The following is a 22,404-nucleotide window of genomic DNA, read 5'->3' on the forward strand; positions in this document are numbered from 1 at the left end:
CTTTTGACAAAAGGCATTAAAAATGCAGGAATCTTTTTAAGCCTTTTTTACAAGGAATTTATCATTTGCCTTTTGATGTCTGCAACAAAAAATATGAAGGATTACGCATATTTTACAGTTAAATAGGAATTATATCTAGATTGAATATATTTTGAGACTGTTGTAACGTTATAACGTTACAATTGGTCGATGTGCTTTTGAAGGCATTATATATATATATAAAAAGTTATACAGCTGTACTAGATGAATTTTCGGAAGTTAATTATGTACGTACAGAAAGTACGGGATACAGAAATGTAGTGATGCTCTTCTCCGTATATCCCGATTGTACTTTGCAAATATATTCACCCATATCGGGCCAATCAACATCCGTTATCTGTAGATCGCCACTAGGTAGAACAGTATGTCTCTCATGTGTGGTGGGACTTATGATTTTGCTCGAGCTATCTAACCAGAATAGATAAGGCGTCGGTTGGCCCACGACTCTGCATGGAAGAATTATTGTGCTGTCATCACGAGCGAATCTCCAAGAGGCATGCAAGGTGATAGTGGGCTGACTCTCACTGTTGCATTCGACAGCTTTGGTACCTAGTAGATAATATAATCAAAAAATTCCATAGCAATAACATAATCTATTCAGTTCAATAACAAAATATATTGTTTCGCTTACTATTAACGAGGAGTACCGTCGGCGTTGATTGAGCCACTACATTTTTAGATACAGACACACAATACTTTAAACCTTGATCTTCAACTCTGACGCAATCAATCACATATGTGGAAGTGATTTGACTGAGCCCTTCCCATTCCTTGGATATATCATTGCTCGCTTCTTGAGCCCGCACGGTCAACTCCTGAATCTGCGAGAGGAACGGTGTGTGGTGTATATATATATATATATGTGTGTGTGTGTGTGTGCATATAAAGAACACGTTTTGCTATACAACTCCTTTATCATAAACCACCGAAGATATCTTTCTCAACATTAATTAGCGAAACCGACCTGCCTTTCCGGCTCGTTTCCTGTTATCCAATAAACCTGGGGCGGCGGATTTCCAACTACTTGGCATTGCAGCTCGACGCGACTCCTAAATGAACACGAGAGGAATGCGATCACGTTACTTTCGCGTCTATGTGTGCACTAAAATCGTTACTTTATCGAAGCAGTATATATATTTACCCAACGGCGACTTCTAAGGAATCCGGTGGATTTTGCAAAATTCTGGTCCACGTCGTCGTGAAGCCGCTCTAGAACCAAGATATATGTTACAGAGAAATTCTAGATACAAAGTGGAAAAAGAGAATTCGGTACGTTGTGTGTGATGAATAGAGTCAAAAGTGGCGCGGCGGCTCTTTCAGTTGACGAAAGAGGGATCATGAAAAGTTGAACGAATTTAAATGTTCATTGATTGAAATGATGAACGGAATCGACGATATACATATACGCCGCGCGTAACTGGAACATGATTTTTCTAATTTTTAAATGATTTGAAATAATTTGATATTTTTTCGCGCAATCTTATTTTCCACACTTTTGTTCTTATACTTACGTATATAAGTTAATTATATTTATATTCCAAGTTGAAGCGTTGTTTTACATATTTTGTTTTATATAGTTAAAAATGTTGTTAAAACTAGTAAATAAGAAACAACTTGAATAAGACCCATAACGAGTCACATATAAAAAATATGTGTCCATTATGGAGAAACATACCTTCTTGATGCTAGCCGGTTTAATCTCACTTTTTAGTCTATTCGATGCGCCGGACTGGTCGACGTTCGCCCGCGTGTACGATGCATTCGTCATCAGGAAGAATGTTAAAGGACTTCCGAAGGCTACGTCGATCGCAACGACGAGCGTCAAAAGATACGCGAGACACAGCTGCATCTGAAAAGAATCAATTGCACGGAAACCTGCCGTAATATGTATTGAAATTAAATCAAGAAATATATACGAAATATCCAGAGATTTTCCCCAAACGGGGAACAAGGGCGTTTCGCAAAGTCTGCGAACGATATATATAACCGAATTAATTACGCCATCTTTACAGTATCGAATTAACTGCAGAGAAGTCCGAAGAACTGGATAATAAAATACGAAAGACTTTGCGCTGAAGAAATATTCGTTAACGCTCAATAAAACACATACAATATAATAAAAGGATTTATTAAAATCGTTTACGGAAATACACTGCAACGATAAAAGTTTAAAGCCTATAGCGGTCAAAGCTGAATTTTAGACGCTTAAACAATTTCCTCGGGAATTTATATATGTAGTCGTTTGAATATTTCTTATATTTTAGATATCATGTACAATATATGTTTGGTGTCTCTCGCTAAGCAGATCCTCCCCAGTCGTATCAATCCTTGAATAAACTTTCTTTAACGACAGTGTGAATCATTTATTGTACTAAAGGAAAAATAACTCTGCTTCAGAGTGAATCATTATATATATATTCGTTGGAATGCAGCTTAACTCTCCGACATGAAAAGAAAGAGATAAGATGAAGTAAAAGTGCAAGTTGAGCTTAAAAAAAAAAAAAAGAAAAGAACAGGTCTTAAATTATTAAAATTCTGTCCAAGTAAAATTTCTACCTGAAAACAATGGAGGAAGGAATCTTATCGTCCGCTCGTCCCATGCGTGGCTTAGTTAACAAAAGACTCCTCGATCGCTCACGATTAGAGAACAGTAGATACCTTCCTGCGAGAGAGGGAAGCGCTGACTCAGAGGTGCGCTTAGCGAGGAAACACCCTGTATGCACGCGCGCGAATAAGTAGCGATTAATTTACACCGAATCGAGCAACCGCCTTAATATCTCGTGTCTCGGCCAACTGGTGAAAAAAAAAAGATACACGAATGAGAGCGATAGATGCGTGTTCTGCCGTGATTGCATCAGCCGTTTCAATCCGGCGGATTAGCAGCCACCTTGCAATGGAGAGGGAAACGACACGTGCGCGAAGGTACGCTCCATTCATGCGGATGTCTTAATTTTTCTTCTTTCTTGCGGAAACGCGTAGCTTTCGTCCGATGAGGGTCCTCGCGAGGGAGATTTGCAAGAGAAAAAGAGATCTTTCGTCGCGCGGGATACTTATATATAAGCAACCGAAATCCGACTGTTTTTTTAAGGAATTTTTTGTAACCGGACCCGCACACGCGGAAAGCTATAATAAAACGCGAAGAGAATTTGCAAGCCATGAAGTATCGAGCCGATATCGAGTCGTACGCTTATTATATATCGAGACGAATCGAGTGAATTAATTTTTGGTGCGTTAAAAGACGCTCTCGGCCGGCGCGGCTCGGCTTTTATATAGATATATAGTTTCGCGCGATTAAAGCTGGAAGAACGCACGTGTGTGACACTTACCTCTCTCTTCTCAGTATGCGTGCGTGGAATAGTGCGGGCGCTGCAGACGACCGATGTGCTCGGTGGTGAGTCGGAGGTGGCGAAAAGAAAAAAAAGGGGAAGGAAAAAGGAAGAGAAGCAGTTTGTGTCAACTACTGCGGTGAACCGAGAGACTCGACTGAACGACGATATAACAGTTATTGGTCCATTTATATATTTCGAATGTACCAGCGGGCGCCCTTCCCTTTCCCCGATTGGCCGTTATTATCGGGAGTAGGGCGATAATACCACCAGCAAACAATCGAATTCATTATCTGCCACGGGTCATTTGTACGCGCGTAATAGGTATCTCCCCAATTTGCTTCCTCCGCCCTCATCTAGGCTTCCCCTCAATCGATATTTATGTCAAAAGAATGATACAATAATTACTTTTATTGAAAGAGCGATCATATCGAGAAGAAGATGACTCCAATTATCCTTCAGGTCCATCCACCACCGCCGCGTCGCCGCGCCGCGCCGTCCGTGCGCCTCATATAGAAATATTTTTCAACATTTCTCCTCCTCTTTCTTCCCTCTTTAAGAGAGCGACAAAGACAGCATATCTCGACAATCCGCATGGTCAGCTTTAATTAACGTGTTATATAGATGAAGGGCATTCCTGCGGGGATGGATTTTCACGAAAGTACTTAATAAGAACTTATCTTGATCACCAAGTTAATTCTCGCGAAAATGTGTATATATACGTTTAAGAAAAGATATGGCTATATGTTATTAATGCAAACTCGCGCGCCGCGCCGTATTCTTGCGATCGCGTTTTTCTTTTATTATCACACAAATCGATCGCGCAACTGTATTTTCGCTCGGCCGTTTTATTAAGTCGCGGTAATATTTCGCCGTTATCGTTGAATTTATCTTAACGTCCGCGAATCCGATCCGAATGCGATCCGAAATATGCGGTCAATCGCGAAGACGAAGCCTCGGTGGTAAGGAAAGCGTTGTGTTCGCGTTAAAACAGCTGTGCCGTCAAATTTGGATTTCGTCAGCAGTATCGAGGTCGTTACCTCAAATTTTACGGACCGTGCTACCTAGTAGAGGTGGCTCGAAAAGCACCAGTTATTAAATTATCCTCGACAATAATGGAGATTGTTTAACCCGTCGGCGCATTACTTATAATGTTTAATCGACCGTTCAATAAACTGCATAACAGTATATATGATATATATATATATATATATGTGTGTGTATTTCCAAAGCGCCTTCGTTACGTTCTCGCGGGTGTGTGTTACTCTCTTGCGCGATAATTAGTTCCTTTTCAGGGCAACGCGGACGATACGCTCTTTGTGTGACAGATTGCACAAAATGGTCTTTCGTTACGCGCAATTTCAAATAAAACATCCTATCCGCGTGTGAGACCCGATGATGTCGTAGAAACAGTAAATGTGCGCGTTCGTTAAATTCCAATAATTTCATCATTTGTACATATATATCTGTTAATATATTTTTTCTCAAATATTCATATTTTATTCTAAATTTCTTTCTTGTGGAGATGTGTGTGTGTGTATGTGCATATCAAAATAATTTTATATCGTATAAGATATGTTTAAATAATTTTATATTTTAAATTTAATAATACATAAAGTGTGTGATTAATACATTAATTTAATTATTCAAATATTTCAAAATCCGCAAGTTTTAGAAAGAAATTTTATAAACAAAGGTTGTATGGTCTGGAGATGAGAGACGCGAATAATGATAAAATTAATTTTCGGAAAAAACCAATTTTTTCAAGTCATATGAAGATGATTGCTATTCCTTTATATTTTTCTAATTATTCTTTATATAGAAGTATGAAAGTAATATTATATCAAAGAATGAATAGTTTACGAGATATTTTATACTGACACATTTTTTGACATATATAAAATATCTTATAAACTATTTATTTTTTTATAACTTTAATACTTCTTCGTGTATAGAGATGATTTAATCCAATTATTGTACAAAAAAGTACATCATTGTTTTTGGAAAAATTATATAATTTGCAATGTGAAACTACGTAATTTTATTTAAAAAGCAACTATATGTTTTCCTTATTACCAATTGAGATTCATTTTACCATGTTCCACGCATAAAGTATTAAAATAGAGTTACGAAAAAATCCATGCATTGTTTACTGATATTTTTCATTTCATGTCAAAATACACTAGAATAAAATATAAAATTAATAAATAAAATATTTTTTATAATTTTTTAGACAATTTTACTTTAATACTTTTATGTGTCGTGTAATTGGAGAAATCATATTATGCAAAAAATATATACTTTTAAAAAATTACGATAATCTTGAACAATTTTTTATTTTTTTTAAGAATTGATTGTATGTATCATTATTTGTTTCCCTTCAGACTATACAACTTTTGTTTAAAAATTTTCCTTTTAAAATTTACAGATTTTAAAATATTTCAGTGGCTACATTAAAATAAGCCACCCTGTACATTATAATATCATATTAAATTTCATATTACAGCATACATACATATATATATTTCTGTAATATGAAATTCTGGAATATCGTCACACACGCACATACGCGCGCGCGCGAGCACACACACACACACACACACACAAGGTGTCCCATTTAAAGCTTTGGACATAATTCTCTCAAACCCTATTCTTGTTATTCCAAAAAATTGTTTTAAATTTAAGTGAAGTTACTTGGTTTCGAAACGGTCATCTTTTGATGATAAATCCTCTTTAGATGGATGTACCTCCAAGATTTTATGGTAACCTTCATTTTTTTAATGGAATTATATAATTTCTTTTACATAAGACATGATTCTTTTAATCATTCTGCATATAAAAAAGTATTAAAATAGAAATATAAAAAACATCAATAGTTTACAAAATACTTTATATTTTATTTTATTCTGACACATATTGACGTAAAATATAAAATATTTCGTAAATCATTAATTTTTATATAAACATACCTTAATACGTTTTAATACAATGAGATAACTTTAATGTAAAAAAAAGAAATACGTAATTGCTTTAAGAAAATATGTAGGTAAAATGAATAATATTGTAAGTAAGCAATTACGTATTTTGTTTACATCAGTTGATTTATCTTATTATCCTGTTTATAAAAATATTAAGGTACGATTATAAAAAAATTAATAATTACGAGACATTTTAATATTTCATGTCAAAATGTGTCACAATAAAGTATAAAGTATCTCATAAATTATTGATTTTTTTGTATCTCTGCCTTAATATACTTTTGAGTACAGAATAATTAAAATACTAATTAATGATATGCTTTATAAGATTTATAAATAATATGAAACAAGAATCACTGTAATAAAGATTAATTGATGAACAAATTTTTTATATTTTTTGATATCTTTTTTTATTAAATATATATATATATATATATATGTCAAATATATTTTATTTTCTATATCAACGTAATAAATATATAAAGTTTAGTTAAAACTTCAACTATGCACAGTGATTATACAAAATTACATTTAACGATCAATTTATAAATAATTAATCCTGAGACTATGATTGCCTTTACAATATACTAAAGAAGAAATCAGATAAACAATAAATATAAATCATTATTTATATTTGCTGTATATATTAATCTTGTCGTGTATCGAAGGATATTTATAGACTTACGCGGCATCCTCAATCGGATTTAATAATACCCATAGTTATGAAACGTATCAATCATAGTCATTCCATTCTTCAAAGGAACAGCTATGATTAACCAGTTTTATAACTGTTGTTATTAAACCCGATTAAGGATACCATGTAAACATAAACATACTATATTTATCAAAATTATATAGTCTTATACAATTTTTTATGCATATAATTTGAGGTAGTATTTTTAATATTATAATAAAGGATCCCGCACTAATCATATAGAAAATTAGGTCCCGGTGAAATAAGTTACTTTTCACACATAATGTGATAAACAAAAAATATTATAGATACAAGGCTCAACAATAGATAGTTTTTGAGCCACTATGTACATAAAGTATTCTGTGAGCACAAGTTTTATAGCTTTGATACATCATGACTCAAAAACTATTCACCATTGAGCCTTTAACATTTTTTTTTACTACGTTATAAGTTACATCATATGTGAAATTCATTTCACCGTCATCTAATTTTTCACGTAAGTATAAATCTACAACTTAATTCTCGGCCTATTTAACCAAGTTTCGATGTGAAATTATAAAAGAACGAATATTAACCTAGTGTTCAAAGTAATCTCGTTCACTTTCCACACATTTTCTTTCAGGTAACTGTCGAATTCCGCTTCGGAAAAAAGATTGTTGTTTTGAGTCGATGAATTCTATAATGTTTCTTTCGATTTCTTCGAAAGACTTGAATCGAAAATCAACCAGATGATGTCGGAGGGTCTAGAAAAGATGTAATCCATAGGTGCTAAGTCTAGAGAATACAGGGAGAATTTCCCAGTCCAAATCGGAGATGACTTTTATCATTGATTTTGCCAAATGCGCCTGCGCATTATCTTGCAGTAAAATTACTTTTCTTCTTCCAACGCCAGTAAAAGATCTTTTTATTTCAAGGGCGTCACTCTTAGTTGAATCAGTTGCTATTGATAACGCTCAGTAGTGACAGTTTTCCCAAGTTGGAGCAGCTCATAATAAACAACGACCTTCTGATTTCACCAAATACACAGCATTATTTTTTTACCGTGAACGTTTGGTTTTGCAGTGCTGGTTGATGGTTGACACAAATGAACTCAAGATTTTCGTCTCTTTGGATTATCATACAGAACCCATTTTTCATGAGTCAATATTTCGTGTAAAATGTCTTTTTTTTAACCTCGACAACACAAATAGCCATATTGTGGGGTCTCTTCTTATTTTTAGTCGTTCGAACATGTGAAACCCAACGATTCTCCTTTTGAATCCTACAAAGTTTCCGCAAACGTTTTGAAATGGTCACGTTCAGCAGACTTAACTATTGCGGAGCAGATCTGTGAGCGATTTAGATTTGCAGCTCCTATTGTACCTTATTTTAAAGCTTAAGGATGACGCTTCAAAACGACTGTATGACGAGAAAAGATTCAAATTTGAATAAGTGGTATAATCGATTGAATATAGGGGCCGAGAAATAAGTTATAGACCTAATAATAGGTTTCTTTGTGTATATATATATATATATAATTACATCTTGCGTTAAGAAAACACGAATGAGATCTCGTTGTGTTGGGTATTCGTGAATTTGGATTAAAGCTCGAAGCTTAAAATAACTTATGGTGATTTCATAGTGTTGATTTCGCCTTTACAGATTTCAAATGTTACTGCGTCTGAGACTTGTAAAGTTGGTATACTGAAAATACGGTGAAAATCTTCTTGTATCTTTATCTTATCTTTAGAAATTTCTGATTTCACCATCGACCTGAAAATATTCTCAGATTACAATTATCTTACAGAATACTGATTGTTAGGTCTAACGTGATATACTTACAAATCTGTACACAATTGCATAAGATGCTGCGGCAAGTAATATCGTGCATGAGGAGAGAGATCTAAGAATGGATCATTCACGTTTGCTGTGCTTTCTAATCCTTCAAACCTGCAATACCACGAATAGTTGAATATATGCAATTTGAAAATTACAAAAATAATTATGGAGCTTACCTTACAACAAAATGTCTGCGGTACTGACGCGGGACCTCATTTATTTTGCTTTTTGCCACTTCAAGTACAGCGCGAAATGATATATCGCGGAAATCATGTATTTCATAGTATTTACTCAACTTATCTAAGCTTGATTCGTTGTCTCTTGCGTTTGATATAACGACGCTTCTCGTAAATGGTGTATCTATCCAAACGACGCGGCATCCATTGTCAAATAATTTAGTAAACCACGAAACAGTACCAATCCTGGCAACATCGTTCCATACAGTTCCATTATGCCAGTCATGCACCTTTAAGAATAATGATCGTAAAGAGAACATATTTAATATTCAAGTCACATCACTTTGTATCACACAAATGCAAAAACTTTAATAAGGAAATAGTTAATAATTTTAGAAATTGTGATAAACAATGTTACATGTAAAACATATTATTGACTATTATTGCTGCAAAACTTACAGAACAAGAGCACATTTTGGTGAGTGTCTCACGAAAATCTTTCATCAACGTCATAAAAGATGTTGAATGATTGGTGTAAAGAAGGACGATATCATCGCACGAAGAGTTACCATGATCGACTGTCTTTTCAATAACATTGTCAATAATATCGAAATCGATGGATTTAGGACAATCAGAACCGTCATGCTGCGGATTTACATACAAATTGATTTCTTCCTTTCGATTACACGAGTAATGCCAGAAACATAGTATTCCAATTACTGCCGATACAATTAACACAATAGCAATAATTGGCAACAATAGGTACAAAGTTGCGCTCAGCATCATATTTGATTTCGTCTGTTTCGATACGATCATGTCCTGTAGTTTATCGTAAGATTTCGTGCAGCCTAAAAATGTAATTTGCAAAACTATTCTGTATTTAAATAAAAATCTATTTGTAAAATACGTAAAATTTATATGCAAAGTTTTAAACTATTTCCTAATATGCTAATCGATAAAGGACATCAAATAGAAAAGCTGCCATTTTGTTATCTGTTAACTCTATTTTATAACATTACATGTTCATACTTACGCTGTACCCATAAACATGGCTCTTCATGTAATATTTTAGTTTCCGTATAATATCTGTAATATTCTGGCTTCCATATAGTATCTGGCTGGCATCGGTTATCAACCAGGTGATATCGAAAACAGTGACCTTCAGTTTGCGTTTCTATTTGAAAATTACAACGTACTCTCTTTATATATTTTCCGTTTACCGTTGGCTTTTCCTATTAAAAAATTTTTTTAAATATAATTTACATACATATCTGATGTGATTTAAAAAAATTATATTTACCAATTTTACACTACAATGATGATCTCTTAGTTCATTGTACGGAACACCAACTACTTTCTAAAAATAAAAATTTTAATAATGACAGCTGTTAAAAAAAAGAAACTGTATTTTGATAATTAAATGTTACCAGTCCAATTATCCATGAGTATAATATTGGTTCTCCTTGCCAAATACATTTTTGTTGTAGGTCTTTATTCCGCGGTGATATCAATTCCAGATGAAGGGAGTCTCCTGTATTTGCTGGTAGAAAAACATCTAATGTGAAATTTTTTACAACTTGTCTGTAAATATAGATATGCAATAGTTAGTTAATTTTATCAAAAATGGGTATGAGGGGACATTGCCTCAATGATCTTGACACATGTTATCAAAGTAACGACCCTGAGTAATCGTGAGTTTTAACCATCGGTCGTTGCTTATTAAAAAAAATTATTGACAAAATAAGTTTTTACAAATGCGGCCAATTATTACAATGTTGTAATGATTTTCTACGCAAAACGAGATCCACCACGACTTGCTCTCCCTCCCTCCCCCTTATCAGGGATGTATATTTTTTCTTTGCAAAACGACATCCACCCCATCTTTCCTCTGTCTAAAGAGACGTTCTACTTTCCAGATGAAGTAAAGTTCACATCTCTTCTTCACTGTTAAAAAAATCATTAGGTCATATGAAGGGGATGCTTCGCATAGAAAGTCGAACTCTCCTAGACATTGGGAGATGGGGTAACCTTGTTTCGTGAAAACAGTCCACGCATATACTTTACAACGCAAAACAAAATTCCACGTGTACAGTAATGATCATGAAAATAGAACTGTCTATATAAAAATTAATAATATCAGGAGACACGATAATATCTTGATGCTAAGGCAAGCGCAGCGACAGTAGTAACACTACCGTGTAATTTACGCGAAACCGCGAGTTTAGTCATTTTATTAGTAGTTTGCCTTCACTTGTCGGTAATGTTGTTCATTACACAATAGCAACAATTCAAATCAATTAAAAAGACAAACTATTGCCGAAATAAAGTGCATGTCGTATTGCAAAAATCTTGAAGTACCCTGTGCTTAAGTAATCTGGTCATAATAATAAAGCCAAATTATTATTGTTTAAAATGACAACTAATATAAAGCGAAAAATATTCACTGTAGAGCTAATGAGAAAATAAAAATTTTAACGCAATGAAGAAAAACCACAATAAAAATTATTGGTCGTTTTATAAAAATAGTGAAAAATGCATTAAATTTAAAAATAATCAAGAAACTTAAGGTCCTAAGAAAAAAACTATATCTTGAATTGATCATCAAATTATATGTATTTCTAAAATAGATTTATTCGAGAGTTATTAAATAAAATGAAAAATGACTTAAGCTTTCTTGTAAGTGCATGTACAATTCGACGAACACTTTAAGATTTAAACGATAGATCTGCTAGAAAAGTTTCACATTTAAGTTTGAAGAATGTGAAAAAAAAATTATAATTTGCAAAATTATGTAAAATAGAATGATAAAAGAAAATTAAAAATAGAGAAGTATTTTATAATCAGATAAAACTTAAGTAAATTTGATGGGATTTACTTAATTTATGAAATCACATTGATATTTCACAAATTTTTTTATATTAATAATAAACTTACATCAATAATTTGGCTGTATTATTATTATGACCAAACTACTTATAACACTTTAGGATTCTCGCAATACAATTTTGGATTTCGGCAATAATCTGTTATATTTTTGAGTTGACATAAATGGTTGCTGATGTACAAGAAATGACGTATTACCGTGAATACAGAAGGATAAAATAACTATTTTATAAATTTCTGTATAGTTGATTCTTTTTTCATAACCATCACTGTATATTTTATATTTGCCAAAATTAATTTTGTTAATGATGAGTAACAACCGACATTAAAACTTTTTCGAAGTCATGGCCACTGGGAGAGAATTCCCTCATTTTCATTTTTATCTTAATTCTTTTACATCAAGCTATTTTCTAATCTTTTTTTCGTTATCATAAGCTAAAATATTTTGATAAAATATCAATGAAAAAGTGTATAGTAGAAATATTTTATTATCAGACATACTTTGTTTCAGAATTAGAATGTCTTATATCCATATCTTTATATTTACAAAGGACTTGTGGTTCTTGAACTTCCGTTGGTTGATAAGTAGTGTTCAAAAATGAAGACTGTCCTATTATATATAAATTATCTATGCGATACCGCAATGCATAGCATCCTGTAAAGATATATCTGAACCATAGCCAGATATTATCCTGGAATATAAATTATTTCAAGTAAATTTAATAATGTATTTTATTATAACAATGAATAAAAGATGATATGATTATGCGTTTTTTATCGAGTTAATAACAAATATCAGTATAGATATTACGATCTTCTCGACATCCTAAGTACAATATATAAAATCGTAAATAAAATTTAATTTAATAACCAGTTTGGTTCACATGCTCTTTTCATTTTTATTGTTCAATTTTAATTATTTGAGCTTTTAAATTTAATAATTTCATTCTTTTTCTCTTTCTATTTTTACAACTTATTATTTTTAATAAGTTGTAAAAATATTAATTAATATGCACAAAACATATAATGTGTACAAATTAAATGATTAAATTTAATGTGCAGATCCAGCACATTAAATGCAATAATACATTACATGAAACATATACCTTATAATGTTTGTAATACACGCAAAAGTTTATAATTATTATTTATTCACATTGTACATTCGTCATTCATGTTCCTTATAATAAAACTTTGTAAATATATTTTATAAGTTACGTTTTACTTGTGAGCATTATTTCTAAATTTTTTATGAGCCATACATCCCACCTGTAAGTAGTCAAATATCCTATCAGTATATGTGAGATATATGGCAAGAATACAAGGGTTTCAAAAAGTTTTTTTATACGAAAAGTAAGTAACATATAAGCAAACAACTTAATTGATAATAAATCAAATTAATAAAATTAAGGCTACAAGCCATAAAATTATTGTTAAAGGTTTCACAAGTTTACAAGAATTTTTTGAGATTTTACATGTATGATCCCATACAGTAAAAAAATCTGTTATGGACCTCAATGTCTCAATTTTTAACTATGATTGAAAATTTCACGTTGCTGATAGAAGGGTATATATTACAGATATATCACGATATAGTTAGTACACAATTTTTTGGAACATTTTGTGTAACCATTGTTTAACATATGTTACTATGAAACGCGACATTCATTTACTGATTATTGATTATTGCAAGAAATATTACTAAAATCTCAGTGATCTATCAATGAGAATATATTTGAACAGAATGTAAAAGATCCAGCATCCCTATTCTGTAATTCTTAACGCAAGTTTCATTATCGTAATAGTGTTGCATAGCTTTTTATCATGATAAAAAAGCTGTGTGATGATGTTATAATAATTCTTATTAAAAGATGCTCTTATTAACATTATATTAAAAAATTATTCAATTGCTTGTATAATTTAATAAGTAATATTACTATTCTAGTTCTATACTCATGAATGTTTGAAAATTGAAAAAGATTTTGGTACACAATATGCAGAATCAGAATATATACATAACCATTTTATCATATCAAATTAATATTGTTTGTTACCTCATATAGCTGGACTACAGTTGATTTAGTATTGTATCCTACAAATTCTGATTGATTAGTGTTCTTAAAAACACATACACTTCTTTCCGCAGTATGTATGTTTGATTTAGTATTAATCACTTTTTCAAAGTCATATTTCATACATTCTTTTTCATTCTTAATTGAAGGATCAACTAATAAAGCTACTTCATACTTGCATTCCATTTTAGGGGGTGTAAACAGAACCTTTAAAGAATCTTAAATAAAAAATAAAAATATAATTAATAGATATAACTAGATCTAGTTAATCTAAAAAATTATTACATTTTAAAATATATAACATACTATGTGCATCTCCTTCCTTCAAATCATGTTGGTATACATTATAAATCTCATAATAAGGAACTTGGTTGTCAGAACAATAATTAAGAAACATAGAATTGTATTTAATTATGCTATAATCATTTTTCTCTTTAGGATATTTTGCTCTAAACTTGTACTGAAAAACAAAATAAGGTACAAGGTAAACATTAATATACAAAATGTATATCACTTTCAAAATGTTTGTCGTGTAACTCACATCACAGAGATCTTCTGAAAATCCATCTACTTGTACACTCAGAACAAATAAAAGAAGAGAAACACTATACATTATCTTTTCTTGATATATACAAATATTCCCTACGTTTTGAAACGCTGCGAGCAAAATCATACTACAGAACGTTATGATTAGCGAGTAGTATTCCAGCTATATATGAATATTTTATCCGCGATCCTTATTTAAAATAAATCTCCTTCATATATATATATATATAAATTTACATCTATCTGTATCTAACGAAATAAAACGCGAACTACATTTATGTTTCATTTACCACCTCTTTCGTGACCTTCATCATGTTTATAGGGCTAATTGCTAAAGATGCCCAAGGTACATACATTCATACACAGGCACAAACTAACAATGAAGGCCAGTGTTGCCAACCTCCGTATTATTAAAGATTGTATTCGCAGTAAAAAAAATTCGTATTATATATACATCGTATATATTTTGAAAATGAATAAAAGGTAAATTAATGTTTATTTTACTCTCCCCCTCCCCTCCCCTCCCCTGCCCTCGCCAGTATTGACAAAATTAGGCTTATTCGACGTGTTTTTGCATGAAACAAAGAATTTAGCAAAAAAGTGTCGCTCTGTTCCACGAACCGAGGTATTAATCGAATTTATTAGATTTATAGTACAATTTCACGAGTCGTTCAAATTGGCCGTTTCTAACTGGCCAAGCGTCAATTTTGACCGCGTGATCCTTTTCATCGCGGAAACGACCAGTAGGAGCGGTTCGTGAAAATGTACCTTCTCTACTTCGGCATCGTGTTATCAACATGGCGTTACCAATCAGATTCGCCGTTTTGGTATCTCTCATCCCCTTAGCAAAAACTCACGTCACTTGACGTATGTATGTATGTAATTATATACTACATACATTGTATGTACAACGCACGATCCATCGAGTTATCTCGTAGATTCGCAAAATAGCGAAGTCACACGCGCAGGAGTGAGATGGAGTGGAGTGTCTGCGCGAGCCGACCGTGTTGACATCTAGGAAGTTTAAGATGTCGGGGAATGTTTTGTGTTACGAGCCGCTGGTATAATCGCGGACGAAATGACTTGCTCGTTGTGGCGCCCGTCTAGCAAATTCCGGCCTAAGTTAAATCCCAAAGTGCTGTAAGAGGTTTGCGCCGCCGCCGCCGCCGCCGGTGGGACCGTGCCAGGACTGCCAGGTCGTCGTCCAGTCGTCATTCGAATCGCCCCTGACGCCGTCGCCTGCCGTCGCCTGCCGTCGCCTGCCGTCGCCGAGCGGGGAGTACGAGATAGACCGAGGGCAAGAGGACTGGTGCATACTGGTGCATATACGGTGTATGTGTGTGTGTGCGCGCGTACCACTGCCAGGACCTGAAGGTATCTCTGAGAGGCCGCGTTCCTCTTTTCTCACCTTTCTTCCCGGTCGTACCGCGAGCGGACAGGTGAATTTCATCACCGGGAGAGATAGACAGAATAGGTGGACGCGCGGTGGAGGTGGAACGCGGGACGACACACGTGGTGACGATTTTTGCACATTCATCTCGCAGTTGTGATGGGAGCCAAGGCGAGTACCGTGGCACAATCCGCTGGTGGCAACGGTCAGTCCTCCACTGGGGCCAATGAGACCACGATGCAGGGCTTCTCCATGCTTCGCTCTCTGCCTGGTGGAGTGGGTATGCTTCAGCATCAACACCAGCAGGCGAATCAGTCACAGAACTCGCGTATGTCTGGAGACAGTAGACAGCGTGCACGTTCCCTGAGTTCCGTGCCAGATCTCTCTTCTGCTGAGCAGGCTAGTCTCTCCACCTCGGTCGGAGTAGGGGTCGGCCAGGCCCTTGGCCTGCCTCAGCTCGACTCCGACGACACGGATGAAGAAAGCGGTCGCGTCTACGCCGCTCACAGCTTGCCTTCGCACATTTGGTCCCTCAACGGTAAGCCCACATCTACATCTTTCTACCTCTGGAAACTGCAGCTTCCTACCCTCCTGCAGGTCGTTCAACTTATACGCGCGTTATTGTATAGCACATGTTATTTCTTATTAAGAGTCAACAAATCGTCATTGTATCGCGTTTACACGTGTAAATCATTCAATAATTCTCTATTATTCTGTATCGAGAGAAAGAGCGCTGTACAAACGATACGAGATAGAGTCGCATCTGATCGTTCGTTAGTCCCAATCATTCGTCATTGATCTGTCTTATGTTTATTCGCGTGACAGGATTATTTCTTAGTCTGTGCCATCAAACAAGAGACGCGTTTTAAAAGGTCTCGCGAGGCGAGGCATAAATCGGTGGTCTCTAACCTAATTGCGATCGAGCGCCGCAAAAAAGCGAGGTTAGGTCGCGCAACCGCGAAAGCTCCGCAGACGGAGTTGGTGCGCGACGATGATTCGCGGGTGGGACAGGGGGCGTTTGTTTTGACGCGTGTGTTGTCGGGGTGGTTGGCCCGGTAACCGCGTACCACAATCGATGATAGCTCGAAGAGCTATCATCAACGGGGCCTAGGTAAATTTTGAATCAGCGAAAAATATCCGTGGCGTAAAGGGAAAAAGAGGAAAAGGGACGTGTCACGACTCGCGTAAGGATCACACGCGGGTAGAAAAAATGAGGTTCGGGAGAGAATCGCCGCGCGGGACAGCGGCCCACGGCTGAGGTTATGTCGGGTCTATTATGGGAATTATCGTGAGCTCGTGCCTGAACGAGCACGAGGCCGAGGCTGTAGTCCCAGTGGATCGGGTCAGACGGGTCTTTTACGGTATTTGCGCCCTTCTGATTTGCAATCCTTCTTCATTTCCCTTCGCACGCTTTTCGTCCTGTTGTTTTTCACATTCTTCGCCTTCGTGTTCAAGGTCTAAAGTGTCCTGTATGCTCCAAGTTTATTCTGCCGGATGATATCGAGTGTCACCTGGTCATGTGCCTGACCAAGCCACGACTCAGTTACAATGGTAAGTAGACCGAGTGGTGACAAGCTTGTTTATCTATCCTGATTAACAATAGATATCATTTCTTAAATTTCTCTTGTTTACTAGTCGGCGAATCGTTTGCCTCAGAAGTGATGCTTATCTGATTTAATTAATTAACTGGTGGTAATTAAGTACACCTTTGCTTGTTTCCATGACAGAGGATGTATTGACGGATGGAAAAGGCGAATGTGTCATTTGCTTGGAGGAGTTACAATCTGGAGATCTAATAGCCCGCTTGCCCTGTCTCTGTATATATCATAAAAAGTATGTATGATATAATATCATTTATTTATGTTATCTTAATTCCTCATCTAACATATATTGTAAAAAATATCGATATGGTTTTGTAATTCTTGCTGTTTATATCAATATTATCATGATATGGATTTAAAAACCATGATGTTAAATTCATGTCATGTTAGTATTGATATTGACATTAACATGATAAGAATTAATAGATACCACATTATATTAAATCCACACTGATATTATTTTTAGAAATTTTTTTTTGTAAAACAGAAAATATATTAAGAATAGACCTGTCTGCGTTGCTTAAAATCTCCAAAAAATTTTAAAATAAAATTAATTTTATTCAGGCGTTAAAAAAAGAAAATGTTGAATGCAAATAACGCAAATGGTTGTTTAATTATCCTAAAAAAATTGACTAAAAAAATATAAATTACTATAAATATTATAAAATATTAGTATTATCTATCACTTTTTAATTTTAAATATTAAAGTGTAATAAATAATATTGTTTCTTCAAAAATGAGAAAAAAAATATTTTTAGCTTAATAAATAATTATTGATTGAAACTAATATCGAGAAAAAGAAGGCTTGCAATGCATGTTTTCTTACGTGATTGCATTTTAGTAAATTACTAGAAATTATGTATGTTCCGTGTAGTACAATTCTAGTAATTTACTAGAACACAAGCAATCTAGCAAGGAAACATGCATCCTGTGCTGTTGACTTTAGAAATATGTTGAGAAGTCTTTTTTGTTTCAGAACTACTTTTTTTCAGTGACTTCGATATTTTACAAAATTATAACAAATCCACATAAATATAATGAAAGATAATAATAATTGACTCGTATGATTTAAAAATCTTAGAAAGTGTAAAGCCTAATCGAGTCTTGAAAACAAGATGTTAATGTTTATTATATTGTGTGAATTTATATACTGTGTATGTAGTCCCCCCCGCGACGCTGATAGATTTTCAGCATTGACATATACATATTCACTACCGCAGTAATATCACTTAGTTAAATTGAGAATCAATCTAACCAATTTTTGATGCCTATAGCATCTTATTAGATCTTAATAATATGTTGAAAGACATATATTAAAATTTAATATTAAAGTAATAATTTAAAATCTGGGAAAAATAAGATTGTGAAGAATATCACAAGTTGGTGTTTCGTCCCGGCTTCCACTACTGGACTCATCAGTAAGATAATGTAGTGGGAGCCTACCTTAGACGCCTGGGAAGATGTTAGAAAGAAGTTCTATATAAACAAATACTCATGTAATTCGGCACTTGCGAGAAATGGCATGAGTAACTATAGACCTCTGTTGGGTTACACAATATGTATGCATCAATGCTGAAAATCTATCAGCGTTGCAGGGGGGACTACATATGCAGTATATAAATTCACACAATATAATAAACATTAACATCTTGTTTTCAAGACTCGATTAGGCTTTATACTTTCTAAGATTTTTAAATCCACATAATATAATAATAATAAAGATAATAATTAATCAAAAGTTATAACTTGAAATATCACCAACACTTTTTATATTCATCTAATGTATTCATGATATATGTAATAATTCGAAATTTATTTTAATTTGATCACCTTTGAAGTAAGAAAACGATATATAGTGTTGAAGTGGTACTTATTATATTATAAATACGAATAATTAATTACTTAATAAATTACATATATTACCTTCAGTTACTTATGTATACTATAATATGATAGAATAAAAAATACAAAATTTGATGTTTCTTCTCCAGCTGTATCGATAAGTGGTTTCAAGTGAATCGTAGCTGCCCTGAACATCCTGGAGATTGATTTGTACTTGCTGAACTTGGTGGAGTATAGTGGAACAAGTTGCTAGCCCAATGGACATTTACGTCGATGGGATTGAGGTGGCAGGAAATGGCAAAAATTGTAAAAGAAGCTAGTCAAGGTGGCTGCTAGTCTGCAATGGTGATTGGTGCGTGTGGTGAATTGTTCGACTGAAAGAGACTCACTCATCAAATCGAACATACAGAAACACAGATGTTTGATTAAATCCTCAATTCTACTATTGTTAAGTGGAGGACTTAAATAACAAAAAAAAATCGCCATAGGATTCAACGATACACAATGCTATTATCTATACGTATCTATAATTAATCTATTATTGCTCTATCGCTTAATATCAATTGTACTATATTTATAAATTTTACTTAGTTTTACATCTTGAACTCAATTTAGCGCTTAAGCAGGACAATCTTTATTATTATCAATCATGATTTCTTCTTTTCTTATTCTTTTTACGATTCTTTTTTTTTTTCTTTCTGGCAAAGAGGGACTGGACGAATCTTAGTCAAGGAAACCTGCATACAAGCAGATGAGCTCTACTTTAGATAAGTTAGTTATATACTTTAATTGACTTTTAGTATTGAAACGATATATCGTAATTTCTGTTATCTGTTGGGGAATGAGTGCTAGAAAGGATATTTTTGATACTTTCATAAAAAAAGGGAGAGCCAGAATGTGTATAAGAGTTTCGAACGCTGGAGATGATGACGTAACACTGTTAATGCTGTAGTAACAATAAAAGTTCTGATTTAACCTTCCTTACTGAGATTCATACTAATGTGATAATCTCTTTTGTTGTTATTAGAAAGAAATGACACGTTCCGTGTTACCGAGATGTACAGTCTATTGTCGATTACTGAGGATTACCTACTGTATAATTAATCTCTTTTGTATGTGGATAAGGATCGACATAACCCAGCAGAAGTAGTTTTTGTAATACGAACAATCAAAGTCTATCATTGTTCCGATAATATATACGCAAAATCGTATATGTTCGGCTCGGATTTGTCTTTGCGTGCGATTTAAACATACAAACTAACAAAGCAATGGGACGAATACGATGAGAACAGAAAAGCGAGAATGGTACGGTGTAAAAACAAGAAAGGGGAACTAGAAATAAATTATATTAATAAAATCGACCGTGCAAACACAAAGTATGTACATATATATGTATATACATATATATATATATATATATATACACATACTCTCGCGCACTTTCTCTCGACAGATATTTAAATACTAACCAAGCTTAAAACACTTTTCACTAATAAACAATATACTAATTGAAAAATTCCACGAGTCACTAAAAATCATTCGTTGGACTGCAAGCAGTCTTTAAAAAAAATTAATTCGGAGCTTCTAAAATGTGTTTATTATTGTAAAAGAGAGAGTATTGAAATGAATAAAATAAATAAGTATGTAAAAAAGAAATATCTCTGTATTCAAGAAAAAGTGCGCGAAGCCTAAGACATCCTGTATGTATATATATGTACACCTTTTATAAGCTATATGAAAGATAAGTGGCCGTAGAGACAACAAGCTCGATTTCGTAAAGAAATAAAAAAATGAAAAAAAGAAGGAGGAGGATGTAACATTGGTAATAGCGATAACAATATTGCAGGAAGATTTTTCTTTGTATTTTGTTATTAACCGAGGACGAGGAAATTGTGTCTCGCGGCTGGTCGTTTATCGATTTTACAATGTGTGTAACGTTCCGTTGTATGCGACGATTATACAAAGACGGAATGCGAGGAAGAAAGCGGAAAGTAATCGCGCGCACTGGAGAGACGCAAATAGATCGCATGCATTTTACGACGCGACGAAAGGCAAGGAGCATGTGCGTTGCATATGTAGTGTGCGTCGAAGATCGTAACACACTCTTGCACCGCACGTGCTTGCCTCGCTCTTGATCTCGGTAGCGGTATTTCGTATTGCGAATCTGTTTATATTTTAGTTGTATGTACCTTCTTGCTGTATTAACAAAAAGGAGGCACTATATGTGTGTATTCGAAGGCGGTAACAAGGTGCTGTAACTAAAATAATAAATAGAATCAACGATACCTGTTTAATTACTCAAGAAAGAAACGCACGAAATATAATAATAATAGGATTTTATGTACGTTTTCATGTCTATACTTTTTATTTTCTGTGTGAAATACCTCTGAATTAACATGTATTCAACTTTCAATATTAATTGGCGAATTTTATATTATAAACAATATTTTAAATTTTAAGACTTTGACTTTGTTTCTCATTGGTTGTGTTTTTAAATTATAATTCTGTTAAAACTAAAACTACTTTGTAATTTAATTCTGTCTGGAACTTTGCCAGATATCCCTAATTTTTAATTATTCGACGACTGTGTAATATACTTTTAGATAAAAATAGATTCGAGATCATTTAAAGGATTCATCGAAAGAGACGCTTCGTTATTGTGATATCTTTTATTGAACTGTGTCATCTCACTGTAGTTATCTTGCGACACTTCTTGTTGATTTAAGATATATGATACGGAATTTCTCTACCTGAAGGACTGTAACAGTAACGATCTGATTATCATCAAACAAAATGTGAGAGCCCGAAAGAATGCGTCTAATCTAGCTCTGTAGTATAAAGAAAATGAAATGCGGTGGAAGGCGGTGGAAGCCTAAACTCGCAGGATTGTAACTGTGGACACACACAGGTTGTAATGAACCATTTGTATGTACGACACTATTGACTTAAATATATAGTTTATAAGCTATGTTCGATTTACGAGATGTTTAATTTTAGGAGCTGATTTTATTTTATTTGTAGCAGAACGCGATGAATCGT

The 22,404-nt window shown here is 33.9% G+C and overlaps 2 protein-coding genes across 2 annotated transcripts; one reads left to right on the forward strand and one right to left on the reverse strand.

The window, feature by feature from the left end:
• Positions 1–61: 61 nt before the first annotated feature.
• Positions 62–14,172, reverse strand: LOC108775349 (uncharacterized). The gene is made up of 15 exons (XM_018541679.1): positions 13,969–14,172; positions 12,416–12,606; positions 10,459–10,612; positions 10,332–10,388; positions 10,065–10,263; positions 9,491–9,879; positions 9,032–9,321; positions 8,859–8,966; positions 8,651–8,789; positions 1,715–2,191; positions 1,181–1,248; positions 1,004–1,088; positions 671–860; positions 275–588; positions 62–79 (listed from the first exon to the last, which is right to left on the reverse strand). The coding sequence occupies exons 1-15, from the start codon at positions 14,170–14,172 to the stop codon at positions 62–64; spliced, it is 2,883 nt and encodes a 960-aa protein (XP_018397181.1).
• Positions 14,173–16,081: 1,909 nt separating this feature from the next.
• On the forward strand, positions 16,082–19,843 carry LOC108775474 (E3 ubiquitin-protein ligase znrf1). The gene is made up of 4 exons (XM_018541856.1): positions 16,082–16,460; positions 17,378–17,473; positions 17,650–17,755; positions 19,515–19,843. Exons 1-4 carry the CDS (start codon positions 16,082–16,084, stop codon positions 19,570–19,572), a joined length of 639 nt encoding a protein of 212 aa, XP_018397358.1. The 3' UTR covers positions 19,573–19,843.
• The last annotated feature ends 2,561 nt before the right edge of the window (positions 19,844–22,404 follow it).

The sequence above is a fragment of the Cyphomyrmex costatus genome, unplaced genomic scaffold, assembly GCF_001594065.2.
Source record: "Cyphomyrmex costatus isolate MS0001 unplaced genomic scaffold, Ccosl1.0 scaffold30, whole genome shotgun sequence".
NCBI classification, from domain to species: domain Eukaryota; kingdom Metazoa; phylum Arthropoda; class Insecta; order Hymenoptera; family Formicidae; genus Cyphomyrmex; species Cyphomyrmex costatus.

Excerpts from the sequence above, each read along its gene's own strand:
- LOC108775349 (XM_018541679.1), bottom strand. The coding sequence starts at position 14,172 with ATGGAATGCAAGTATGAAGTAGCTTTATTAGTTGATCCTTCAATTAAG. Across the intron at positions 10,389-10,458 it reads ACTCATGGATAATTGGACTG|AAAGTAGTTGGTGTTCCGTA; the intron begins GTAACATTTAAT and ends TTTTATTTTTAG. Across the intron at positions 9,880-10,064 it reads GCCATGTTTATGGGTACAGC|GCTGCACGAAATCTTACGAT; the intron begins GTAAGTATGAAC and ends TTACATTTTTAG.
- LOC108775474 (XM_018541856.1), top strand. The coding sequence starts at position 16,082 with ATGGGAGCCAAGGCGAGTACCGTGGCACAATCCGCTGGTGGCAACGGT. Across the intron at positions 16,461-17,377 it reads GCACATTTGGTCCCTCAACG|GTCTAAAGTGTCCTGTATGC; the intron begins GTAAGCCCACAT and ends TTCGTGTTCAAG. Across the intron at positions 17,474-17,649 it reads GCCACGACTCAGTTACAATG|AGGATGTATTGACGGATGGA; the intron begins GTAAGTAGACCG and ends TTTCCATGACAG.